Source organism: Antedon mediterranea, chromosome 2 (assembly GCF_964355755.1).
Source record: "Antedon mediterranea chromosome 2, ecAntMedi1.1, whole genome shotgun sequence".
Classification (NCBI taxonomy): domain Eukaryota; kingdom Metazoa; phylum Echinodermata; class Crinoidea; order Comatulida; family Antedonidae; genus Antedon; species Antedon mediterranea.
The window spans coordinates 19,922,744-19,950,577 of record NC_092671.1 but is presented as its reverse complement, the minus strand read 5'-3'; the positions used below and the strand labels follow the sequence as shown (position 1 = coordinate 19,950,577).

Genomic DNA, 27,834 nt, shown 5'->3' with positions numbered 1-27,834 from the left:
ATGAAACTCATATGCAAAGAGAATGGCTGAGGATTTATTGATAATACAAATATTCCATTCATGAAACTATCTTCTGATGGAGTTCATCTTAGGCCACGAGGAACAAGTACTCTGGCGAAAAACAGTATTGATCACATAAGTAATGAGTCGGCGATGAGTCCACCTCAGTCATCTTTTCTGCTCTCAAGTCAGTACCAACCAAATCGTCAGAGAGAATGCGTCAATCATCAACAAGGGACTCTGAAAATCGATCTGGAAAAGAAAAGAGTGGTTCAAGTACCTGGAACTTGTACGAGAGCTGCTCAATCCATGAAAACCTACCCACACAAATTAAATTCAAATTCTGCAAATTCATCACTTATATTTTGTTTGCTAAATGCTCGTTCATTGCGTGACAAAAGTGATGAATTCACAGACTTTGTTGTTAGTAATGACATTGATATCGTGGCTGTGTCTGAAACATGGCTTCGGCTTGATGACAACCTCTCCATTGGAAACATAACTCCACTGGGATATTGTTTAAAAAATGTACCTAGATTGGATAAAATCGGTGGAGGGGTTTGGAATTTTATTTAAATCTAGTCTAAATGTTCATTTGAAAACATACATTTACAGTTTATATTAAGTTCAAAAACAATTTTTATTGTATGCATCTATAGACCACCGAGTTTGTCTGTCCGACTTTCTTAATGAATTTAAAAATATGATTGATTGATTATCTTATTATTCCATCAGAAGTCATTTTTTTGTGGTGATTTTAATATCCACATTGATACAAATGAGAATATCGCTGCAAATAAATGTAATCGTCTATTGCAGTCTTTTAATCTTATAGAGCATGTAAATGAACCTACGCATGATGGTGGTCATTGTCTTGATCTCATTATTACTAGAGATGTTTCTTTGATCTCGGGGATCACTGTAAAACCGAGTATCTCTGATAAATTGTTTATACTTTGTAGTTTCGATTTCAAGAAATCACCTCTTCCTAAATCTAAAATTAAAATCCGAAATATAAACAGTATTGATACAACTAAGTTTTCAAATGGCATACAAGCTCGGTTGTCTGATATGCATGATGCAAGAAAATATTGAAAGATACTGTTCTTTAAGAGAAGTTATGGATAAACACGCACCTTTAAAAACAAAATGTTTCAAACTAAATTCTTCAAAACCGTGGTATACTGATAAAATTAGATCTGCGAGAAAACTCCGTCGCGTATTTGAGAGAAAATGGATGAAATCCAAAAATACCTTAGATAGACAGAAATATTGTCATCAGCGGTGTGTTGTTAATATGCTTGTTGAAAGAGCTAAGAAACGATATTATTCTGCCCTGGTCGAAGATTGCTCAGGTGATCAGAAGAAGCTGCTTAAGGTTGTAAACAATCTTTTACACCGTTCTCATTTCTATTTTTTCATTCAGATGAGTTGCTTGCAGAAATATTTTCCGTATTTAAAAAAAATAAAATTGTTAATATTCGTGAAACCTCTTGACGTATGCCGTGAAAATTATAATTGTCCCTCCCTTTGTAAATTTGAACCTGCTAGTGAAAACAAAATTTCTGAAATTTCCAAAAACTGGCCTGCTAAATCTTGCAGTCTTGATCCAGTTCCTACTCTGTTAATTAAGAGAAATGCTGTTGTTTTTGTTCCACTAATTACACGCGTCGTTAATCTGTCTTTGGAAACTGGGGTTTTCCCTGACATTTCTAAAATCTCGCACATACGTCCTCAATTAAAGAAATCGGGTCTTGATCCTGAAAAGCTATCCAATTACAGACCAGTATCAAATCTGTGTTTTCTTGGCAAAGTAATTGAAAAGTGATATCTAAACGTATACTATCACATGTAAATGATAATTATTTACTTGACCCGTTTCAATCAGCGTATAAAGCACATCACAGTTCTGAAACTGCACTACTGCGCGTTAGCAATGATATACTTCATGCGATGGATGTTGGAAAAGTAACTGCTTTAATTTTACTTGATTTTAGTGCTGCGTTTGATACGGTATTCTGATTGAAAGGTTGCAGGCTTCTATTGGTGTTGAGGGATGTGCACTACATTAAGATGGTGTCAATCATACTTGGCGGACAGACCTGAACGCATTTGTATTAGAGAGGCAATCTCTCAACATACCACTTTTAATTTCTCTGTTCCACAAGGATCTGTTTTAGGTCCACAATTGTTTATTTGGTTTCCCACATAAACAACTGCATAGGCTTCAGCTCATACAAAATGCGGCTGCACGAGTGCACAAATTTTCGCATATTACAGGCACCTTAAAAGAGTTACAATGGCTGCCTATTAAACATAGAATTGTTTTTAAAATATTTTTAATGGTTTTCAAAGTTAATAATGGAATTGCTCCAGAATATGTGACTGATATGCTGGGCTTATACTATCTTAAATGTAATTTACAATCCAATAATAAGTTGCTTTTATTTCAACCGAAATCTCATCACTCGTTTGGAGATCGTGATTTGTCTATTAATGCTCCGCGTCTGTGGAATGACATTCCTGAATGGATTAGGCATTGTCATACAATTACAATCATACCTTTTTGCTGAGGCGATACCATTGCGACCTGGAACTGGAACTCATCTACTGTAGGCTAATCCTGTTTTTTCCAATGATTCCACGTCTTGTAAAGATGTTCCCATTAATCAATCAAAATCATACAAACGATTTAAAGCTAATTTAAATGCTCTTTTTGGACTAATTAGTACATATATATCTCCAAAAAAGTACTTCTATCGCGCGAAATGTCATAACATTCAATGTTCGCGGCGAAATTACAAAATAGGTGGCGCTGTTGTATTTAAGAAACAAAAGTATAAAACTAATTTTCCCAACGCGAAAAGACAACCGTTGCCGTACGAACAATTCCGCTCCGGTAAGCCAAACAAATGGCGTTAAAGACATAATTCCTCGATTGACAAACAAATATTGCCGTACGGACACCCACATTTGCTGTATGGTGAAAGAACAAATTGCCGTATGGTTAATTTGACGTATGGTTAAATTGTCGAAAGGACAACATTTGGCGTAAGGACAATAATTTGCGTAAGGACAAAATTGCCGTAAGGACAAAAATTGACGTAAGGACAAATCGGCGTACAGTCAAACTAAATTTAAACGTTGAGGGCAGCATAGTTTTTTTTAAACCACGTGACTAAAACCACTCTGATGGGGGCCGGGGGTATGGGGGAGGTTAACAAAATAATCATGGAAGTGAGAATTGTAACAAACTTTTGAAACAGAATTCAGCGCCATGCAACTTCTCTCTAAAATGAGGAAATTAATCTAAATCAAGTGCAATACATTTTAGATGTAGAGATGCCATACAATTTGAACAATACTCGGAGTTCATGACTCTAATCAATCAAAAGTTTCGCAGAAAAGTTTCATGTTTCTTTTCCTGTTGCCTAGTGGTTGCATGATGCCCTCAACGTATAAATTTAGTTAGACTGTACGCCAATTAAAAAAAATTGCCTCCTAGCTTATGTAGTTACTATCGCCAGCTAATGTAGAAAATGTTATATATTATACAAAAATGTATAAAATCATGTGCAAATGCATCGATCTTTACTTAGCGATCAGTCTTTCCACCTCTTGGAAGCAACTAACTTTCTAAAACGACCACACATCGTAAACAACCATCTCTGTTAAGAGACCGCTTCTCATAATCGACCACTTCTCGTAAAGGATCACCTCCTCTCATAAGGGACCACTTCTCATAAGCGACCACCTCTCGTAACGACCACACCTCTCGTAAGTGACCACCTCTTTTAAGGGAGCACGACCTCTTTCTCTCTATCAAAGGACCGCTTCTCATAATCGATTATCTCCCGTCACAACGACATCTGTTAAGTGACCACCTCTATTGAACGTCCATCGTTTCTGTTAAGGAACCACTTCTTATAATCGACCACCTCTCATAAGTGATCACCTACTCTCATAAAGGAACCGCATTTCATAATCGACCACATCTCGTAAGCGACCACCTCTCTTGACGACCACACCTCTCGTAAGGGACCACGACCTCTTTCTCTCTATTAAAGAACCACTTCTCATAATCTCCCGTCACAACGACCGCTGGTAAGCAACCAAATCTATCTTTTAAGGGACTTTTATCATAATCGACCACCTCTCGGAATTGATCACTTCCTCTCTTAAGGGACCGCTTTTCATAATCGACCTCCTCTCGTAAACGACTATCTCTCTTAACGACCACACCTCTCGTAAAGTAACCACCTCTTTTAAATGACCACCCTATTTGTGAGCTTATCTATAAATTCTATTGTTCCGGCAGGTAGGCCTACTTCTTAAGGTTGATTCTGGTTGATTGCTGCTCAAAACTGATTGAACATTGATTAATTATTGTATTATGATGAAAAGGGTACAGGGATTAAATACACTTTGTTCTTCAGGGAATTAATTGATTCTAATATTCTACAATGAATATTTTTTAGAGTAAGTGTATTTTGAACTTTTTATAACAGAGGTGGTCGATTATGAGAAGCGGTCCATAAATAGAGGTGGTGGCCCTTTAAAAGAGGTTGACGAGTGGTGTGGTTGATAAGATGGTCGCACACGAGAGGTGTTCAATGATAAGAAGCGGTCGCTTAACAGAGACAGTGGTCGTTCAATAGAGGTGATCACTTTCGAGAGGTCGTTGTGATGGGCGATGAGCGATTATGAGAAACAGTCCTTTAATAGAGGTGGTGGTGGTCCTTTAAGAGGTCGTCACTTACGAAAGGTGGGGTCGTTAGGAGAGGTGGTCCTTTAAAAGAGTCGTCTGACGATTATGAAAAGCGGTCCTTTAATAGATAGAAAGAGGTCGTGGTCCCTTAAAGAGGTGGTCACTTACGAGAGGTGTGGTCGTTAAGAGAGGTGGTCGCTTACGAGAGATGGTCGATTATGAGAAGTGGTTCCTTATGAGAGGAGGTGATCCTTTACGAGAGGTCTCTTAACAGAGATGGTTGCTTACGATGTGTGGTCGTTTTAGAAATTTAGTTGCTTCCATGTGGAAAGACTGATCGCAAAGTAAAGATCGATACATTTGCACATGATTTTAGATATTTTTGTAAAATATATAACATTTTATACATTAGCTGGCGATAGTAACTACATAAGCTGGGAGGCAATTTTCGTTACTACATAAGCTGTTGACAGTTTCTACATTAGCGGGTGTGGATTTTTATTTAATACATAAGATGTTGGTGTTTCTACATAAGCTGGAGGTTTTACTAAAAGCGGTGGATTGTTCTACATTAACGGTTGTTTCGACATTAGCTGGCGTTTTTTACATTAACGGTTGTAACAGGCACTATAATTCGACTTCACGCTATATTTGTTGACGTTTCAGTAAATTTAGACATTAGTTCAAAATCAAATTACCATAAGCTTGTTGTAGCAACACAGTGAAAATAATTAAGTGTCTTGTGGTAGATACCGTATTGCAAGCTTATGAGAAGAATACCCGATTCTCAATGTATCTGAAATCACACTTACTATCTAAGAATAACCATCTTTTGAAAACAAAATAATTATGTAACTTTTAAATAGCACATTTGTACACAACCGATGCTACTATCTATTTACTAGTCATTGGCAACTGAGCTCATCTTTTAATATTGTACAATGTTGTGATCAGTAATAATTTGACAACTAAACATGTTAGTATCTGCCCCGTCAATATTATTAATTAAAGTTCACATTTATTTAATGAAAGAAAAATCAACATGGACCTTATACAGTAATACCATAATAATATAATAAAGGCATATTACAATATTGAATATGATCAATGTTGTCATAAAAGAATAACTGAGAAATAACACACACCCCTTTCCACCCCCATCCCACCCCGCCTTCAGAAGTTAAAATTGAAGTTCTTCCAACGTTCTTAGTAATAATTTGGTAAGGAAAAAAATACAATTCTTTGAACTGACATTTTTATTTAAATTGCACATTTTAAGTCACCTTAATTGCCTACGAACAAGACTCCAACGGAAAAATAATTTCAATCTAGAATAACATGCTATAAAAATTATAATAATATTATTGTAATTATGTTTAATAATGTTATGATTGTAACTGTTATTATTGTTAGTGTTTATTTCTTAATATATCTTTAATGCAGACCTCATAAATCTTTAAAAGAAAACAATTTGTATTGTTAAGCAGCACAATGATTAGAGAGGGATGGAGTTTTATTAGTTTCATTATAAATGGTTTTAGTAGTTTAATTTTACAACAATATTCAACATATTACCAATAAATATGTTTCCACAAGTTTACAACGTCATAATTTAATTTAATTCTATACATATTTTTATAATCCTAATGGTCCCATGTTGTGTCTTTCTACTTTGTTTTATTATTTATTGTTTACAATAAACATATTAATCATTACAGTTATTCATATGATACACAATTCTCAAAATCTGAATAGATCTTTAGTAGATCAACGAAAAGGTATGTGTCGGTTAATAATCTTCGGTGGTATTAACTAATATATTCTTTAAAAGGTATATGCCTCCTTAATAATAGAATATGTTCACCAATGTATTACCACCAAACTATAATCATAAATTAGGGCAGAAAAACGTCAATGAAAAGAGATCGATACGCAAAATAAAATCCGACAGAAAAACAGAGACATAATTATGAGTAGTATTATTTTAAGAGATATAAACACCAACTAGTAATAATATTATTATAAATTTAAAAAATAAGCAATCCGTTAATTACAGGCAAGGATGCATTAAAAAAACAGGATTTCACGAAAGAAGCATCTCTTCGTGTCCTTCTATGCAATTACGGCCGGTATGATCAATCGATGTAAAAAGGTTTAGTTTGGTGAATGTTTAACGCATTGAATCGTTCATCAAAGACCAAATACAGCAGCGAGCATGCGTAGAAGTCAACAATGAAAATCAGAACTACTATGGGAATAGGCCTAATAATTATTAGTGATGTAGCCAGAAATCGAAGAATGTTGTATTACCATGATACGCCTATGACACTTCGGAAATAGATACAGTACCGAGAATCGGCTGATATGTCACACACGCGAAACTCAATTTAAATAGGGCTGGGATTGTTTCATCACTAAACTTCCCGTTTTTAATTAATTTGTTCTAAGTTGTTAAGTTGGCTTCATAAAAAATAGTATGTTTGATGTGTCTGTATAAAAGTTAAGTTAAATAGTGGCATTGCGTCACACTGAGAGCAAGACTGCCTCTCTACAATTTCTAACTTATTCTAGATCACCGTAATTAAACGGTAATCTACAGCCAGGGTGCAGCGTAGTATTCAATTGGAAAATGAAATTCACACTGTACTGTGACAATAAATATATACATACTTTTTTTTTCTTTTAAGCACTTGCTTTAAACTGTGTTAATTACTGTTTTTAAACTACAGCATCATAATTACTCTTTAAAAGATCACTTAATTGTATCTATATATAAATTTACGCAAGGGCAAAATTCGGTAAATCGCGCCTTACTTCTATAATTTTTACTCGATGGTATATAAAGTTGGTTCGTACTTTCGGTACTGATTTTAACCACCTGATATAACCCTGTTTACTAATTAAATTATGTTAGATAATTAGTTATTGACGATTAAAACGAATTTAGGTATTCAACGATTTTCCCCAAATAGGGGTGTTTTCCGATCGTGGTATACACTGTCTAATGGATGTCCATCTTGAAAAATACCCGCCACAAAAATGCGAGGAGGCTTCGCATTTTCCTATCTCCTCCAATGATAATTGTTTTTAATAGCTGAAAACCGGTTGAACAGCTAGAGTACAGCATCATGTTGAAGACAGGCCGATTTTCTTAAAAAAATACTATTTTGATAGATTTAATATACGATTATACAAATGTATTGATTTGCGATGAATGGAACATCCCAATCTCTCAGTCTGCCAGAGTTTGGTTTAACACAAGTAGGTAAATTTATGAGCCCTTGGTTTAACACATACGGTAGGAAAATATATGGGCCCTTTGAGAATAAACTTGCAATACTTTGACAATACTGTAAATATCTATTAACTATTTTTGGTCCTCATTTGAATCGAGCATTTCTTACTGTGAATGTTCGTACTGTTAGATGTAATATAAAAATATATACAAATAAACTTTATTACTGATATTGTGGATAGGCTCTACAAAGGATATACAAATAAACTTTATACTGACAGTTCCTTCTCAACGTTTGTATTAATTAATAATTACCAATAATATAAACGTCATAGTGGTGTATTTGTGACATGTACTTTAATATTTCAATCGATTATGATAGTGACAGTTTTAACAAAGTATTAAATCGCAAATGTTTTACTGTATTTAGAGGTATATTATTGTTACTGAGTGGATAACGAATATATTTAAAAATTGTTCCTCTTGGTACCTATCCGCTTTCCCATCCCTCAACCCTATTACATACAAAACACAAATTCTAAAAATTTGGACTCATTTTGTGGTAAGTTTCTCTTTCGGAAGTAATTTCCAGGGTGCTAATTTTAGTTGACTACATAAATCATCGTGTCTATTTATTCGTTTCTGTAAACGACAATGTATTATAGTCCTGCGGTACGTACATTTGAAATCGCCAGTTTTGTTACGCTGAAATTACTGTGTATTCGATAACCATCTGTGGGCACGACCTAGATGGTACGCGAGCGAAGCGAGCGTACCATCTAGTACATACAATTAAACTATTGATTTGTACGTTGAATAATGACTAGCTAAATAACGTTATGTCATTGTTTTTATCTAATCAATTGAATCATGGATATGTTAAGCACATACTCATTTATGAGTCTGTTTTAAGCATTTACTTAAAATTGTATAAAGCACGCGTAATGTTTATTATTATGTTGGTATAAGTGTATAATAGGCCTACCTAGGTATCTATATTATAAGTGAGGGAGTTAGTCTGTCTGTTTGTTTGTCTGTTTGTTTGTTTGTTTGTTCGTTATACAACATTTTGTTACTGCACATAATCTTACATATGGGGTATCAAAATGACCGCAATTGTACCGGGAATGTTCTAAGCTATATTTCAACATCATCCGCCACCTAGGATCCAAGTTAGGGACCAAAATGTGGTCAAAACTCCCACTTTCGATGTTTGTTCGTTATAAAAATTTCTGTTTCTGCACGTAACCATAGGTATGGGGTATCAAAATGATGGCAATTGTACCCGGAAGGTTTTAAACTACATTAAAAAAAATTCCCCCGACTCCTAGGGTGGTGGTTTGTGATGTCATTTTTTGCTAGGGCTCGGGGTTGTAGGCTATCGAATTGTAAAATTATACTACAAAAGGTTTACAGTATTTGAATTATCCTCAGCAAGGCGTTTGGCGAAATAAAGATATAGATATACATATTTTATTCATTAACCAATATGACACCTATTCAATTATACATTTAGCAAAGTACTTTAACCATATCCAGCTATGTATCGGTCTCTTGGATTGTCTCATTACAGACATCCATACCTGTGTGAACATACACATGTTGTTTACTGTTACTGTGTTCAGCTACATCACCAATCCTCCAAGGAAAAAACGTCCATTGTGGGAGAGTGGGGTTGGGAGATAGGGTTTGGGAGTTTGGGTTCAGGGGATAGTGGGGATTTTGCTTACACCAGAATTGTGGTTGGAAAGTGTTAAAGTATTTAATCATCCCTGGGAAGCGGATGGGAGTTTGGGGTGGGGATGTAGGCCTATCACCATGACCGAAAATGTATTTGGAATGTTTTAAACTACATTTGAAAACTGCCGCTGAGGGATTATGGGTTGGGAGTGATAATAACATAATTTGTACTGGAACCGGCTTCAACACATCACCCAGTGTATCTGGGGTGTGTTTGTAGGGGGAGGAGGAGCGAAAATACTAGCGTAATGAATTAGCCTATATGATTGGATTGAAAAGTTACTAAATTTGAACTGCAATTATTCAGACACCCTATCATTATGGGTAGTCGGAGGCTGGGTGAGAGAACAAACTTCACTGCTGTAAGGCTATCACAGCCTAGCAGCTAGGCTAATAGCATCAGTACATACCTAGTAGGCCTAGGCCTATCTGTATTGAATACATAGCCACCAGTAACCTCTTTCTCAGATCTCGTTAAATTTGACATTTTAGTAATAATATCACAATCACATCATTAAACTGTGAAAACATTATGGGGTCACATCATGATGAGAACAGATCGCTATGCCAATTTCACATGATCATACTCCCAATTGACCCTTACAGGGGAAAGTGTCTGTTTACGCAAAATTGCGCAATGTATACTCAATAAAAAATACCATAAAAAGAAAGATCTGGAAAAATTATTTTATTGAAGAAGTTAATTTTTTAGGATTATTCAAATATACCCCCTCCGAAAATTACAAGGTATCTCCAACCACCAAAATTGAAAACACTACTGGTAAAACCCACTGAATTCGGCTTATGAATATTTATAATTTCAGGCTCTACCATGTTTTCAAAGGTAGCTATACAAATATTACAGTATTACGTGCCCTTTATTTCATTTTTTGGAAACAAACTGAAATAAAAAAAAAAGTACGGTACTCATTAAAATCACTTTAAAACCCTTTATAAATTTAAATCACACAAAATGAAATTTGATCTTGATTTTTGAATGGTTGTAGGTTTATTTATTTATTCTTTTCAGTGAAACATAAACATAAAAAGGGGGAACTGAGGAAAAACAAAAGCTGTAAAAAACAACTAGCGCCATTCCAAAAAGGGGGAAATCCTATTTTCACCAAGATAGTTGTTAACGTGGTAGTACAGTGAATAGGAACAACGAGTTATGTTTCACCTTGTCAGAGCTGGTCACATATTGTCAGTATTTACAGTATAAAATACCATTATATGATACATTTTAATTCACATAAGTTAAGAGGTATATTTTAGATAGAAAATTATTGGAACTAACGGTCTTATAGACTAGAATATGTACAGTATTGTTAAATGTCGTCTTATGTGACAGTTTATCAATGGCCCATTAGCTGTCATGCATTACTATTAAAATAACCTGATGGTTTACATTATGTTACATTATATTACATGAAATATGATACATACACCGTGAGCGAGTCCTGCCTCCTCTTCCCACGCTAAACAATTCAAATACCGCGCATAAAATATGTGGCCTTGTGATTGGTCCACCTGATTGATTTGCATGCGGTACATACTTCAAATTATGTTATCATAGCAACAATAGCAATTATCTACAACTAAAACGCCTACGCCTGTTTTCACAATAAACATAAAATGAAAGGCAGTATTATCTGACTTTGCCAACATTGCTGATGAAATATTGTATCCACTTCGACATAGACAATTCAAAACGTTGATGTGTAAGTCCTATTTAGCATTGTGTGAATTAGATTTGTGCTTATATATGACTATCGTAATTAAATATTGAGCCTTCGTTACTAGAAATTATTAAATCACTATCGATTTCAATTGCAAACTTTCATCATCTGATTTAAACTGAATGGTCATTTGCACTGTTGTCTGCAGGGTGCCTTCAATGTCACAGATATATACATTTTAAGGGGAAACCCATTGCTACAAACCCTGAATACGTTTTACAAAAACATAACATAAACAAAAAAACTGTTGAGAAGAAAAAAACACATAACTTACGTAGGCAACCTCCTGGAAGCTGCAAATCATGACATATACAGTTATATCATGACACCACTTTTCTATGTGTACAACCAAGTATCCTTATCTTCTATACTAAAAGTCAGGTTTCAGGATCCATCCTATTGCCACCATCAGATTTACCTTTGTCAGTATTCGATCAATCTCAATATCATTTTGATTTTTACAACCATTCACGTAACATGTTCCACGATGTTCGCATGCATCAGTTATTTAGTATTGTGTAATACTTTTAAACAGTTGCTTTCAGTATTCGTTTACTGTTGACAGATTGAACATTGTCGATTACCTGCATAGTTGGGTTGTTTTTTATAACAATGGACTGTTGGAAATTCGTCTGCATTTTTCTTTCAGCTTTGCTCCATATAAGTAAAGAAGGTACGGTATATGTTACTATTGTAATTAATACGTTTCGTTGACCTATAAATATATCAATTTACTTGGCTATTGTACACAACGTTTTTTTTTACAATTTGTATGTATTTGTATGTTTTTTATGTAATATTCACAATGTTTTGCTTTTTGCTAATACTTTGTGATTAGTATATCGTATCGAAAGTAAATAAGATATTCATTTCCAAGATAATAGGCCTATATGTTTATTCCCACAATATTATGTTACTATTGTAATACGTTTCGTTAAAAATCTAATAGATTTATATACAAATTACTTTTTACCTATTAATAAAGATAGGGAGGATTACATTTTAACCATATTGCACACAATGGGTTTTTGTACAATCTTTATGTTTCTTATGTATAAAGTTTAATGTGCTTCACCGAGACTCATTTAAATGAGAATATACCCGATAATGTTCTGGCGTTACATTACACAGGTTTTTAAAACAAAAATTCTTCCACTGCATGGGAAATCGGACCATAACATCGTGCTCCTGTCTCCCCGCTATATGTATAGAAATGAACAATATTGAAACTGAACTTATGCAAATAGAGTGTGGAGATAGAAAATACGCAGATGGCATTTTTATCTTTGATTAAAAATAAAAGTGACTGTGGCATATGAAAATGAGATCCATGGATTTGTAAGATGGTCCCAGCATAATTACCTTTCTCTTAACGTTAAAAAAAAAAAACAAAGGTGATATTTGATTTTAGAAAGCATCGTCCTGAATACAGTATTAAGATAAGCGATGATGTTATTTCATGGTAGCGTGACCCAATTTGTATATTAAGGAATTACTATTAATAATGACCTAAAATGGGACACGCATTTTACTAATCTAGTGAAAAATTAAAGCCAAAGTATGTATTTTCTAACGATCGTTAAATGTGAATCAATCAATTATACAGAGCGTACTGGTTTGTGGTATCGTATGCATTTAGGGAAACTTTGGTGTTCAACATAAAACACTAATGGGAATAGTTTGGAAAACTGCGCAGAAATGTATTGGAATCGACATATAATTAATCTATGTTAAATATGTTAACAATAAGCTATATGCTATTTTGAATTATCAATCTCATCCACTTGCTGGCCTCTTTAGTTACATGAGATGGGAGGTCCGACTACGTGTACTTAATGCTAAGGCGGATCGGTACCGGTATTCGTTTGTGGTAAATGCAATCCATTTACACAACGAAGGTGCAGTGAGGTAGTGGACACAGTAGCAGCTAATTATCAGACGATGGAACCACTTACTTTTTGTACATAATTTGTTAATATTATTAATAATAATAATCAATAAAGGGGGCAATAATAATAATAATATTAACTAATTTCTAAGCTGTGCATATTTACATTTACTTATTATAATGTTCTATATTTTATATGTTGTTCTTACGTTTTACTCATTATTTTATTTTGCCAATGGAAGATGAATTTCCTTTTGTTATATTTTACAAGAAGGACAATACAAGTTATATCTATCTATCTATTTACAATGTTTTCTCTTTGCTAACACGTTGTAATTAGTATTGTATCGAAAAGAATTAAGTTATATATTCTCAAGATTTATGTCAAGTCCATCTAGCATTTTCCTCAGACTTGTCAACAAAGGACAACAATTTCCTAAACTATAACATCCATATTAAAGACGCTTGGCCTGTCAAAACTTGTTTATGTTGCAAGTATTATAGACACGCCTGAAAGTGTTCTAAAACGTGTTGATAACATAATTTTTGACTTTTTGTGGGATGGAAAAAGAGAAAAGGTTAAAAGAGTAGTTCTTATAAACGAATATGAAAGTGGTGGTGTTAAAGCGCCTGATTTCAGGTCACAGGTTAAATCTTTAAAAATATCTTAGCTTAAAAGATTGTATAACAATGAGGATTCAAAGTGGAAATGTCTGCCAAACACATATTTTAATAGAATAGGCCCAAAAGATATTATTGAAAACATATCATATATTGATAAGAAAAATGCTATTTTTAAAGCCATACCCGATTTCTATAAATCTATACTATGTATTTTAGTCAAACTTAATAGCGGTATGACTAAACGTCAATTATGTTATGATGATATATTGCATCAACAACTCTGGTATAACAAAATGATTTTATACAATGACATGTCAATATTTTTTAGAAACTGGATAAGGTCAGGTGTGCGAAATATTAAGGATATTGTAATTGAGAATAGGTTCATTAACGCAAATGAATTACTTGATATGCTTAGGTATAAATCAAACTGGATTGCTGAATGGCAAATTGTATTAAACGCAATTCCAAAAGAATGGAAAGAGAAAATCTTTTAAGGGATAAAAACCAAAAGCACTCAAAAACAACACACGTTCGATGTTTGAATATGAGTAGCAAACAAATATGTTCTTTCTTTATTAAGGAAAAATGTCTAGAACCATCCAAAAGTAAAACAAAATGGGAAACATATTTTAACATGGAGAACGATTGGTCTGTAACATGGAAAAGAAAAATTAAAGATATTAAAGATAATAAACTTAAACAGTTGAACATCAAACTATTGCATTGTATAACACCTACCAAAAGAAGGCTGTTAAAATGGAAAATAAGCAACACAGATACTTGCCTACAATGCAACGTAGTAGAGGATGATGCCCATTTCTTTTATGAATGCACTGAAGTAAAACCCTTATGGGAATATATTAACGTTTACACCATGCACAAATTTGGGATCGAGGCAAATTATCGAAACATTGTACTAGGTACAGGAAACAAATATGTAGACCACATGTTCTCTATTGGATGCTTCTGCGTTTACAAGGCACATACTTTGAAAAATGTAAACAAATGGACCGGATCATTGTCTCGTCTTTTTATGGCGGAAAAAAACAAAAGATCTTACCTTAACCACCTATTATAATTTATATTGATGTGAATCTGATTATTTAAAATATATTACATAATAATGTTGTATAATACACATAGGCAGTTTCATTTTATCTTATATGAAATATAAAAAAAAAAAAAAAATTGTATAAATTAATATTGAAAACAAAAAAGAAACGTAACGCAACATAAGTAACGCACGAGAAGATAAGCAAACAAATATAACCATGAGACATAAAACTAGACACAGGAGTAAGAAAAGCATTTTTAATATTTTTGTTTTTGTTTTTTTTTTTATATTCGTATTTTAAAATAATGTATATAATCTGTATATAGGGTATAAATGAATTATATGTCAAAAATACTACCAAAAATAACTATACAACATTAGTAAATGTATCTCATACAGTACATTTATTAGTTAAGTGTTCACAATGTTAGATGTTGAGAATTATAGAACAAAAAAAATACTAGAAAATTATGAAAAAAGGTGGATAACAGAAAAGAAATAATGCTCTGATTCCAAGAACAGTAACGTTGATAAAATAAAAAAAAATAAATATATATATATATATATATATATATATATATATATATATAAACACATTAGGCAATGAACATTAATTCGAAACCGCCCGGTGATATACTGAAATTTAATTAATTAATTTGAAACGATAAAGATGAGGAAAAGAAACGTAACGCAACATAAGTAACGCACGAGAAGAAGTATTCGACTTCAATATATATATATATATATATATAAACCAAACAAAAGTAAGAATAACAATGAATAGTTATTATTATTATTAGAAATAATTGTATTAATCTGTTGATGAAATGAAATGAATAAATAGTGGTTAACGCCACAAAAGAGAGAAAAAAAAACTATAACATCCATATTACTTTAAGATAATAACAAAAACAATAATATCAATAATAAGATTTAAAATGTTCTAGTCGGTTTAACTTTTGATTTGAAGTTCATTTGAAAAATAAATGACATTACTGTTGGATTATAAAAACTGAAGCTTTATCTCTACTTTCAGAATCCTGCAATAATGATCTTGGAATTGAGAATGGTAAAATTCCTAATAGTCAAATGACTGCATCAAGTTTCTTTAACACCGGCAGTCAAAGCAATCATCCGTATAAGGGAAGACTTCAAGGCAGTGGTTATTGGGCACCTGCAACAAAAGATAGCACTGAATATATCCAAGTTGATCTTGGTAGCTTATCACAAGTATCTCAAGTGGCTACTCAAGGATCAGGAGGACTTAGTGAAAGAGTAACGGAATACAACGTAAAATACAGCACTGATGGCAATAACTTTATTGAAATAACGGCTGTAGGTGGCGGAGTAAGTATTTAACAATAAAATGTGTTATTATTAAATACGGTAGTTGGCAAAAAAGGCCAAGAGGAAACCATAAGCCAATGACACAGAAGTTTTAATTGAACAATTATATTAGGAAAAACTGAACAATTGACAACAAATTGAAAAGCAGTAATTTGATTCATGTCACATTATATAACTTTGATTATCTCGAGCAGATAGCCTATTCTTAATTAGATGAGATTAAACAATATCGAATTAATCATAATATTATTTAGCACTGCTTTGCAGTTTGATTGTTGAAGTAATGAATTTCAAATTCTTGTAACAATATTAAATATAATATAGTACCGTAGTTAAAACAAGAGCTGCCATCCCGATTTCCTGTATTTTGGCTCAACACGAAACATCAAAACTAAATGAGGGTACTACTACTCCAATGTACTGGGTGCATTGTTTTGGCCGTCATAAGTAATTTCAACCAAGGACTTTTGCATCGATAAGCAATTATGTCAACCACAAAGCCACAGTTCCACTACGCGCCTTGTTTGTTGTTAGGTTTTTTAAAATTCTAATTCTAAATAGGATGAAGGTATTGTTTTTGCAAGATAAGGTCTATGATTAGTTGTTTATTTATTGTATAAGCGACATTATTATGTTGTTCATTATGTTAGCAACATTGAATTCGCCTTACTTATTCAACATTTTTTATTTTATTTTAATTTGTTGGATATACTCCACTGTTCATACATACATTATTTTGAATAACAATCATAACACAACATTAACCTATAGTATGTACATTTACAAAAACGGAAAATGTGATCAAGAAATTTCAACCGCATTGTCTTTTACAGTTCACCCTGGGCGGAAAATATTTTCCCATTTCCAATAGTTGTGAATAATTATAAATTAATTTAAAGATTTTGAATAGGCCATTTTGCAGTTTTATTAAAGTTATTCACTTTTGTAAAAAATCAACAAAAATAATTATTATTATAATAATAATAATTGTTTTATAATAATTATTATTATTATAAAACAAAACAAAAGAAACAGTGAATTTTAACAAAAAGCCATTGTATGACAGTTAGGTATATTTTGTTCAGAGGATTATTATTTTTCGATCCAGTTTTTTTTTGTCAAAGTGAATAACCATTATGTGGCATTAAAATGACATATTCAGCAAGAAAAAGTTAGGAATTTTTTTTAGGCGGACAATATATCCATATATTTAAAAAAATGATTTTATAAATGTTAGAGGTTTCCAGGAAATACTGATGGAGATGGTGTTGTGACCAATTCTTTTTCTTCTCCTGTATATGCTCAATATATTCGTATTTATCCATATGATTGGAGTAATTGGCCAGCTTTGAGAATGGAACTTTACGGCTGTGCAGGTAAATAGTTAAAATTTTAATTTTAGTTCTATTGTCAAATCTGGAAAGTTTTTAAATAAATTGTTGTTACAGTTTCTAACAAATATCCGTACCTGATGTTCATTTTGTTCCTACAACAATGGTCTTACTATATTTCATTGCCATAGATTTAATTTTGATTTTCACAAATTCTTCCTTTAAATCTAAAAATTTAACGACACAAACATTACCCGCACATATTATACTCTTATATTATACTTTGAGAATGGAACTTTACGGCTGTGCAGGTAAATAGTTAAGATTTTAATTAAAGTGTTTTCTATTGTCAAATCTGGAAAGTTTTAAATAAACAGTTTCTAAAATATATCAGTACCTGATGTTCATTTTGTTACTACAAAAATGGTCTCACTATATTTTATTGCCATAGCTGTAATTTTGATTTTCACAACTTCTTCCTTCAAATCTACTAATTAACCTCAAAAATTACAATTTATTTCATAAACAATTCACATCATATATCATTGAAACCTCCTCCATTTCCAGCGAATGTGGCTTTGGTAATTTAATTTACTCCCCCTTACCCAGTATATTAAATTTAAAGCCCTGGACTACCAATTAGATAGATTTGTTTTCCTTAGGCATTACATTTTGGGGATCGATATTAAAAAACGTTGGCTAAATAAAGTTTTCGGCGCCAGAAATAACTAAAGCCCGGAAAACGAGGAAAACTGACAATTCCAAAGACGGGGTGAAAATCCTCCCATTCAGAGGAGTACTGTACCTTGTCGTCTTCTGAAATTGCCAAGTTTACATTTCCCAGCTTGACGTTCAAGGATGTTACAATTTGCACTTAATTTGAATAATGCTGTACACTAATAGGATGTATTATCAATAAAAATAGACACAACACAGTAAATTCACAAAACCTTTCAGTGATACCATGGAGAAAACTGATTTCTCCATGGTGATACGTAACACCTTCTTTCAGTTATTGTTAATATCGATTATTAATTGCTTACTATCATACATAGAACGTCATTGATGACATCATTAATATATTAAGGTGAACATAATTAGTTGTTCGGAGAGGGTGAGATATTACCATTTTTAACCTCTATTTTTTTCTCGCTCAATTGAGCGAAATCCACTAGCTTGTGTTGTACAGTTAACAGCTGTGTATTTATATTTATACGCACGGCACATGATCCACAGATACACCCCTACCCTATATACAACAACACATAATTGCAATTATTTTTTTTTGTGTGATAATTTGTATTTTTTTACATTCCAGTTATTGACGCTAATATGGATGCGGGTGCAAACGTTGAAAATTCGGCATCACATTATGGAGTTTTAGATGAAGTGAAGACAGATTTATTGGTAAACACTACTGGATTGATATCCGGAACAAGCCTCAACGTTACCATTAAAGCTGACAATATGCAGGTATTTGGTCAGAAAAGAATATGAATATGCATTACTGACAGAAAAGAAGTAACCTCGGATACGTGGTATTCCACGAACGTCGCGTTGTGATATTCATGAATTATCAGCGTAATGACTTAATTTGATTGGTCAGTTTTTACGATCGTATCGAAATCAATTATTGTAATCGTTGAATTGTCAGCGTATTACTGTAAAATAGTAAGAGTTATCGCAATTCTACCTCGCCTGGAAAACAGGCTTTAGTGAGCGACGCAAGTGCACACTCTGGTACATATCATTTAGTGACACTGACTTTATTCACTATTTTGCTGTTATTGATTATTTTCTAACTAATTAGGTGAACTAAGATCACCTATTGTTATTGTCTACACCATTATTTTTTTCTCCTGTACAGATTGTGTGTCGATTATCTAAAAAATCATTTCTCTCATATAGACCATACTATTCAACAGAGCACTTATCCGTGCCAGCTTTTCTCTCAATATGTTCTTACTCAAACAATTATCTTTTAATCAACTATCTTTTTTCTCATATCTAACAATCATGAATCGCACAATTTCACATTTACTGTATATTTGAATATAATAACTTCTCAGAATATTAGTCACATCGCATTAAAAAGAGGCCGCATCTCGCTTCAACGCGTCCAATTTTTTCTTGCTTATATAATTGTCACTTCATGTTTCATTTAGATGATGTCATCATATCAAACAAATTAGAATATTTGTGGGTCCCGTAATTTCACCTATATTGTACTGTACAGTATGTACTATATAATCTATGACAGAAATAAGACGGCCTAAACAATGCATTCATATGAACATGTTTAAACGTACATTAATATTGCGTTTGCGTGGATTTTTTTTCATTATTAAATGTCGGGTAAATTATCTTCTATCACAAAAATCAGTATTTAAAATCTAGTTTAAATACTCTTTTTTTTTTATTACCAAAAACATGTAAAGCTATTATTTAGAGGTGTGGGATGTTTGTGTTTTTGATTGAGATTTTTTTCGCAAATACTTTCTCTGAAAGATACATGAAAGATAGCCAAACTAGGCCTACTTCTTAAATAAAGCTAAACCTAACCCTCTTAATAATCTCTCTCACTATAAAGTAAATAGAAGTGGTCATGGGATTCGAACCATAGTCTACATAGTCGACTACACATATTGCTTTAGGGAAAGCGTATTAAAAAGTTCATTCATTCATCCCTAAAATGGAACGCCCTCTCTCGGATTTTCAGAGAAAATCTTTGGGAAAATATTTTGGCAGACGGGTCAGGATTGGTGTTTTGATTTCAATATATAAATGATATATATACAAATAATGAATACATTTTAAGAAAATATTGACTGTTTCTATATCAATAGAGCTCATAGGTAGACGTTTTTCTTTCAGTTCAACTTGTCTGCAGATCCTTTTTTCGTGTGGAAACTAACAGGAAAAGAAGGAGAAATCAACCAAACTATGACGGTAAGATGTTCTGGTGTTTTCTAAAATTGCTCTGTTCGTAGGCATAATAAATAATAATTACATGATTCTTATGAATCGTGGGATAAGCACCAAAGTAATAAGATACAATTATATGATATGTTTGGCATTTCCAAATAAAGCGCTTCTTGCAGATTTCTCACGTTTACCATTTCACACTAACTTGATTTAAGCTTCCATTCATTGCCTGTAGACTAACTGTATTTATGCATACCTTAATGTTTAGATATAAATGTATGTAAATGTTTTTCTCTAGGACGACTTTCAAGTCAGCTTTGGCTCTCCTGAAGAACTTTTTTTGTCATTTAGCAACGATGAATATTTTACGAGTGACATTGAATTCATAGGGAGCATCAATTCTACTGTTAATGGTATTTAAACTGTATATTATAACAAAAACAACATACTAATTTTAACATATTACCTAATTAATAGATTGGTATGTTAGTCTACTATACGTTACTAAACTAAAATTATACTGTTTAAACGAATTTTGTTATCCAATCATATAATATATGATTTTTTTATACAGTATATTACATACATTACTACATAATATATCCAGCAAATTGACTAGGCATACACCGCATACATCAATTAGGGTATTAAACACACAACACATGGCAATGTCTGATTAATTAATGGGAACCAAATATTTTTCTGAATTTTTAAAAAAACACAATGTTTTGTTTTAAATTGTTAAGTTTCTAAAAATCGGGGTTTTTTTGTAGCTTATTTAAAACCTGGAGTTCTTTTACGAGTTACCATTAAGGCTGAAATCAATGACTCACTCAAAGGCGTTATTAGAGCAGAAGGAGCTACTAAAGCAGTTTACAGTAAACTACCGCGTTTTGTGATGAACGTTACTGAGCAGTCTGCAGATGGAAGTGTTTATGTTAACGTTGGTCAAAAAGTGCATATAAACCTTATTGTTGAGTTTCCAAAAGGTACCGCTGATCCTACACTTGAAGTCACGCTGCCATACAACTTTTCAACAAATACAACCAGCAAGCAGTGGAGTATTAACAAAGTGTCGGTTTCGTTTGTTAGTAACACTTTACTCTGTACATATTCGACAGAGTTCTGCTACTACGCTATTAAGACGCAGTACATTGCTAATGAAGATGACTACGGCATCCTTAAGGACTGGTCGGTGACACAGTTTGACGGGTTTATTGAGGTGACCGACCAAGACCGTTCTAGTAACGTCTTAGCGCTAGAAGTAGAGGCTGTACTGGACGATACAGACGCGGTGGTCAATGGTTCTGAATACTCGTTAGGACTTGGGGTGCAGATTGGCGACGGATATCACGTCTGGGTTGGAGAAGTACCAGTTCATACGCTAATTAATAAAGTTCCAGAACCTAAGATGACCTTCAAAATATCATACGAACCTAATTCATTTTATAAAGAGTAAGTTTTTTTATAGACTGATACTAGCAAACCTTAAGAGGATATAAGCATATTATTATTTATTCTAAATCAAATAATTAAGACATGATGGTGTCTTAAAAAATCAAATTTAATCGTCGGATTTATTGCTCGTTGACGACTTTTAATTGCAATTACTTTGATGACTTTTAGACTTTGACCTAGCTAAATACTGTACTAAACATTTGGACTGCCTAACTTTTTCCACTGAAAGTCCTCCTCTTATATCAAAAAGTAAAATAATCTTTTATTCAATTTGATGTGCTACAAAATAGAATAATAGTATTTTGGTCTATTTTCTAGTGATGATGTCATAATATTGGTTACCATTTGGCATGAAGACGATTCAAAGGGAAAAGCAGTAGACACAACCTTCACATTGCTTACGTCGAAGAATGTCCAGTATATTAGCCTGGAATCAGAATACACAGAACTGTTTCAGCCACCAGTGGTAAATACAAGTATGCCTGGCCCAACACCCATCCGATTTGATGTAAGCAGATAAGATAAATAGTTGTTGACAAAAACGAAATTTGTTGCTTTGATTAGGATTTGTTTTCGATGTTGTTTTCCTAAATGAAACCAACGATAAGCGTTAACAACAAGTTAGTAACATTTCTTATTTTACAGCTTGGAACTATTCAGATTGCTGCAAAACCAACTTTCCGTGTACGCCTAAGAATCTACAAAAACAGAACCAATGCTCCGGGAACTCATCGCTTTGTTGGGGTGGCAGATTTGTTGTGGTTCTCAACTTTTGATAACATCAACGTTCTAAGTTTCACAAATCTCTTTCAATTTAAGTATTCGGATAGACCAGATATTGGAGGTGGTAAGTGGACGTCGTATTGAGTCTGTACACATTTAATTAGGCAAAATATGCAAACCCTCGTTAAAAGAGTACGTACGTCTGATCGACCTGAAGAAAGGTTTTGTTCTGGTGCACATTGATACCGTATACCATTGTAGTTTGACAATAGCTGGATGTTTGCTCAAAATGCGTATCCCTGTTATCCACTAAAACTACAATTTCTTTCGATTGTTTGGTTAATTTTGCTGATTATATAGAAGAAGACCAAAACATTAATTGCTAATGCTTTTTCTGTTTATTATAATGAGTGTAATGTGGCTAATGTATGGGAAATTTCCGGTAAAATTTTTATATAAAGTCACTTGTATCTTATAGACCCAACGGAGTGGAGTTGTAGCTTGGTGGATATGGTGTTTGACTACCAATTCAAGGGTCCTAGGTTCAAGTCCTGTCATATGTCAGGATTTTTTCTAATGACAAATTACAACTCCACTCCAAAAGACTTTGTTTATGTAGAGCATCTTGTGTTTGTTTGTCTTGTGAACAGGATTGCCACCTTTAAGAATGGCAATGTGTCTATATATAAAAAAGAAAAAAAAAAGAGATAGATCCAACCAAACTTTTGGCCGATAAGTACAAATAATGCCATTAGTTGACATACAATAGCAAAACAATAAGATTCGAAAATTATTCTCTCTCTCTCCCTATACATCAAGAATTGTGTCGGTCAGGTTATACACCTTACATGAAAACGTGTTACCAAGTGTTCAACAGCACGCTAAAAACTTGGGATGCAGCAAAAACGGCGTGTGAAGAAGACTTTGCGCAATTAGTCATGATCGACGATGCGTTTGAACAACAATTTCTTCGCGATCTTGTTCCAGTACTTTCTCCTTATAAGTACTGGATTGGGATAAAAGATGTGGGTGTGAGTATGACATAACTATTTGATTAGGTGCATGAGTCATGGTGTTAGCCATAACCATGATTGAAGACTCATAAAGACAGTCTGCACTACCTTACATAAATTTACTGACCGATCTATTATACGAAGAAAACGTTGGAAGTAACTTACGGTCATGGCATTGATAATGCTGAATACCACGGCTACGTTTTATATAGTTAATGAGATAACATGACTTAAAAAATTATAATGGTTTTGCATATCATTTTATGAGTTATTGATATGACTATGTACATCTTTAGGGTAATAATGTTTTTAAGTGGACAGATGGTTCATCAGCGTCTTATACAAAATGGCTACCAAACAGACCTGGGAACAGCCTGACTGAAGACTGCGGAGCTGCGGCTTTTATAGACGTATATGATACAAGGAACGTCAGTACTGATCTAGGGGACTGGGACATTATGAACTGTACCTCTATCCTACCAGCTATCTGCGAATATCCTATTCAAGAAGGTAGTTTTAGAATTATTAATTTATTAAAACAGAGAAGTTGGGTCGTTTCAGAGTTTTCACAATTGCCAAGTACCCTAATGTCAAAATAATTGCGCTTCAAATCCAAGCTTATCAAAAAATGTTTAAACTAAAACCAGGGGTTGTGAACATATCGCACAAAAAAAAGACATGAAGAAAAATGCAATATTATCTAATTTTATACCTATATACTAAGCTTATATGAACATGGTCATCTTTTAGCTATAGCAGCTCTTATTATTGTATATGTTTGTAAATATGTCAAAAACAACACCTGTAAGAAAAGGGGTTCGGCAAAAAAACTGAGATTGCCAAACATCATTCATGGTCTAATCAGATTATTAATTTTCTTTAGAGGAGCCCGCAGTACCAAACCCTGCAAAAGAACCATTGATGAGGTACAGCAAATGGGCGAACACTCAGACATGTGTATGCCATTACGACTCGGGATCTAATCAATGCGACTGTTGCGTAGCTGGCGCTTATAAATGTGAAGACGGAAACCATACCGTGTGCGTCAGTAATCCTAGTAACTGTCCGGTTACAGGCAAGTTGGAATAATGAATTTGCTTAAGATAGGTCAAATTACTCCTCTTAGCAATGCTAAGTAAACAAATTATTTAAAAGAGTTAAAACATTAAATAAGTCTAAACGAAACGAACAGGTTTTCCACATCATGGATTCTCTATCTACATCGATGGTTTTTGTTCGCCTTATTTTTGACAGATTATTATGATCGAGGTTTTGTCATAACTAAGAAGTTGGACGATCCGGTTAGTGAGGTGATCTTTGCTTGTAATCCGTCATTTGGACGTCTATATTACAAGCTTGTTCCGTCCTGTTATGTACAAGATGATCCACCAGATGGAAGCTGGAAAGGTAAGGCAGTGATGCTTGAACTGACAGTATATGTCCTCAAACAACAATCCTCAAAATATTCAATCATTAATGTACATATCTATCATAGCCCACCATTTTGACTACTGCAATGTTGTGTGGGGTCGTTGTAACAAAACCCTCAAATATAAACTCGAAGTACTCCAAAATAGAGTAGCCAAAATAATTACACATACATCTAGGTATGACTCTAGCTCACGGGCGCTCAAAATTTAAATTGGCCTACTTTGGAAAAAAAACAATATTACAACGAAGCAGTCACAATGTATTAATAATGAATAACTTAACACCATCCTACTTAAGAAACATATTCTATGTACGCAAACAAACATATAATACTAGATCAAAAGATATTCTAAGTTTACATAAGACAAACACTGAGTACAAAAAGAAAAGTTTCTCGTATTCTGGCGGAAAGCTATTGAATAGTTTAAATGCTATAAACTCAAATGCAATTACAGCTCCTAATATACATATATTAAAAAAAATAATAAATGACCAAAGATAAGATATACTTGTAACTCTATGTTTTTCATGAAATCATTTGTTTTTTAATCATTATGTACTGTAAATGATAACTTGTAAATAGTTTTGTAGTAAGTAACGGCCTTGTGAAAAACACCAATCTGGTGATCCAAGAGTTGCATCCGTTTTTAAATAAAGTTGTTATTATTATTATTATTATTATTATTATTATTATAACAACATTGAACAGGTTGAGCCTCAAAACATACATATACATCATCTCACCTAAATCTCAAAGATGAACTGCCACGGGTCATCATTTAGTTAAGATAATCACTATAATTTAGCTGGAGATAGAGGATCTCTTTGGGTTTTTAGAATTAACAATGTACGGTTATGCAAATCTCCATTTCTTTTACTTAAATATTTTAATAATATTTGTCTTAATTTTTGTTTCTCATCTTCTTATTTTATTTTGTACGTAGAAGCGGTTTTCAAATTACATTAACTAATTTTAGAAATGCCATGTTTCTAAAATTATGTTAAACATCTCCGAGTATAGCATTATTATCATAATTGATATAAAATTATGAATATTCTCTATTAGCTCTGCCTATGTACATGCACAACATCATTGGCTCGGACCAACTCACAGGACATATCTATGGTATTCACATGGATATGCGCAGTTACATGCACAGTAAGGATCATGGTGCAACGTGGGAGTTTATCAGTAAAGGCGCCTGGGACTCTATTACAAAAAGTTTGCCGGACTTCAAGACTGCTGGGACGAGTGAGGACAATTGGCTTTGTGAGTTTTTCTTTTTTTCAATAGAAATGTTCAGTCTACGACTGGTTTAAGGAAAATTATGTTTGGGAACATAATATACGCACATCGCAAGCAACGTGGCAACAAATTGACGCTTGTTCATGTCGTAGTAACATGAACTGTAATTTTTACTGTTTACTGTACATTGTATTATTTTATTAAAATTGATGGTTGTCGTCGAGTATGGCATACAGAGGGAAGAAAAACCTCAGATATATAAGAATCGAACAGAAAAATACGTTATATCATCGCTCTCCTTGATATTATTACATTTATATTATTTAATTTATATTAGTTATAAGCATAAACAGAGTAGTATAATAAACTATGTTCTTACATTATCATAACGGTTATCATTTCTATCTCTTCAACAGATGATGACAATGATCTAAAATATAACAACGTCTTGAAATTTAAAAACGATTGTTGCTAAATTATGGCATTTTAGCTGGCCGAATACAGCTTTCACGATTGTTATGCAAATTATGATCTGTAAAAATGTGGCTTTTCGATTTTTTAACAACAGCAATTTTATTTTAAATTTAAAGGTAATTGTTTTAAAATTAAATAATGATTATGTGTATTGAGTATTTAAAGCAACTTGATTTAGGTATAACATTTACTTTGTCTAAATGTAAACATGTAATTTATACGGTAAATGTAAACAGGAATAGTTTAAACATCAAATAATAATATGGTAAATGTTTGTATTACGTGAAAAAGTGTAATAAACATATTGAAAAATCGTTTTGAGGTAACAATTACATTGAGGAAACATTATAGTAATATGGATTATGTTTCAAATGATTAATAACTTACCGGTACTTATTATTCCAAATCAATTAGTTGGTCATACATCAAACCAGAGAAGAGTGAAATTACAATTGTAGGCCTAATTTCACCCTTCACAGATCACTAATAATGTTCTACAACTGTGAACCCATGAATTTGAACTCTCAAAACCAGTTTAATTTGATTTATTGTTATGATAGTGTAACTTGGGATCTAAATGTATCAAACAAATCATTGAAATATGGTAATATTTCCTGATAATATTTTTCAATAAATGTATTTATCTATATCTGTTTATGGAAATAAAGGGAGACTTTGAAGGATGAATTGAACATTAAACAAATATGTTAGTTACAGTATTGATTAGTTGTCCCACCTCTTTATATTGATTAATCATGGTAGATTATAAGACAGATTTATAAATAATTAAAAGTAAATTAAAAGTGTTTTAGATGGTTTATATCAGAGAAAAATTCAATATAATCTTCTTTTTACTACAATTTACCTAATCTATGGTTGTCTGTCCGTCTGTCCG

General features: G+C 33.0%; 1 protein-coding gene across 1 annotated transcript; it reads left to right on the top strand.

The window, feature by feature from the left end:
- The first annotated feature begins 60 nt into the window (after positions 1-60).
- Positions 61-27,762, top strand: LOC140039347 (uncharacterized). Its single transcript, XM_072084952.1, has 16 exons — positions 61-558; positions 736-931; positions 16,028-16,338; positions 17,576-17,714; positions 18,988-19,142; positions 20,544-20,618; positions 20,893-21,007; positions 21,368-22,049; positions 22,371-22,560; positions 22,698-22,899; positions 23,595-23,806; positions 24,085-24,298; positions 24,672-24,863; positions 25,043-25,195; positions 26,286-26,489; positions 26,882-27,762. The coding sequence occupies exons 1-16, from the start codon at positions 61-63 to the stop codon at positions 26,938-26,940; spliced, it is 3,597 nt and encodes a 1,198-aa protein (XP_071941053.1). The 3' UTR covers positions 26,941-27,762.
- Positions 27,763-27,834: the final 72 nt, after the last annotated feature.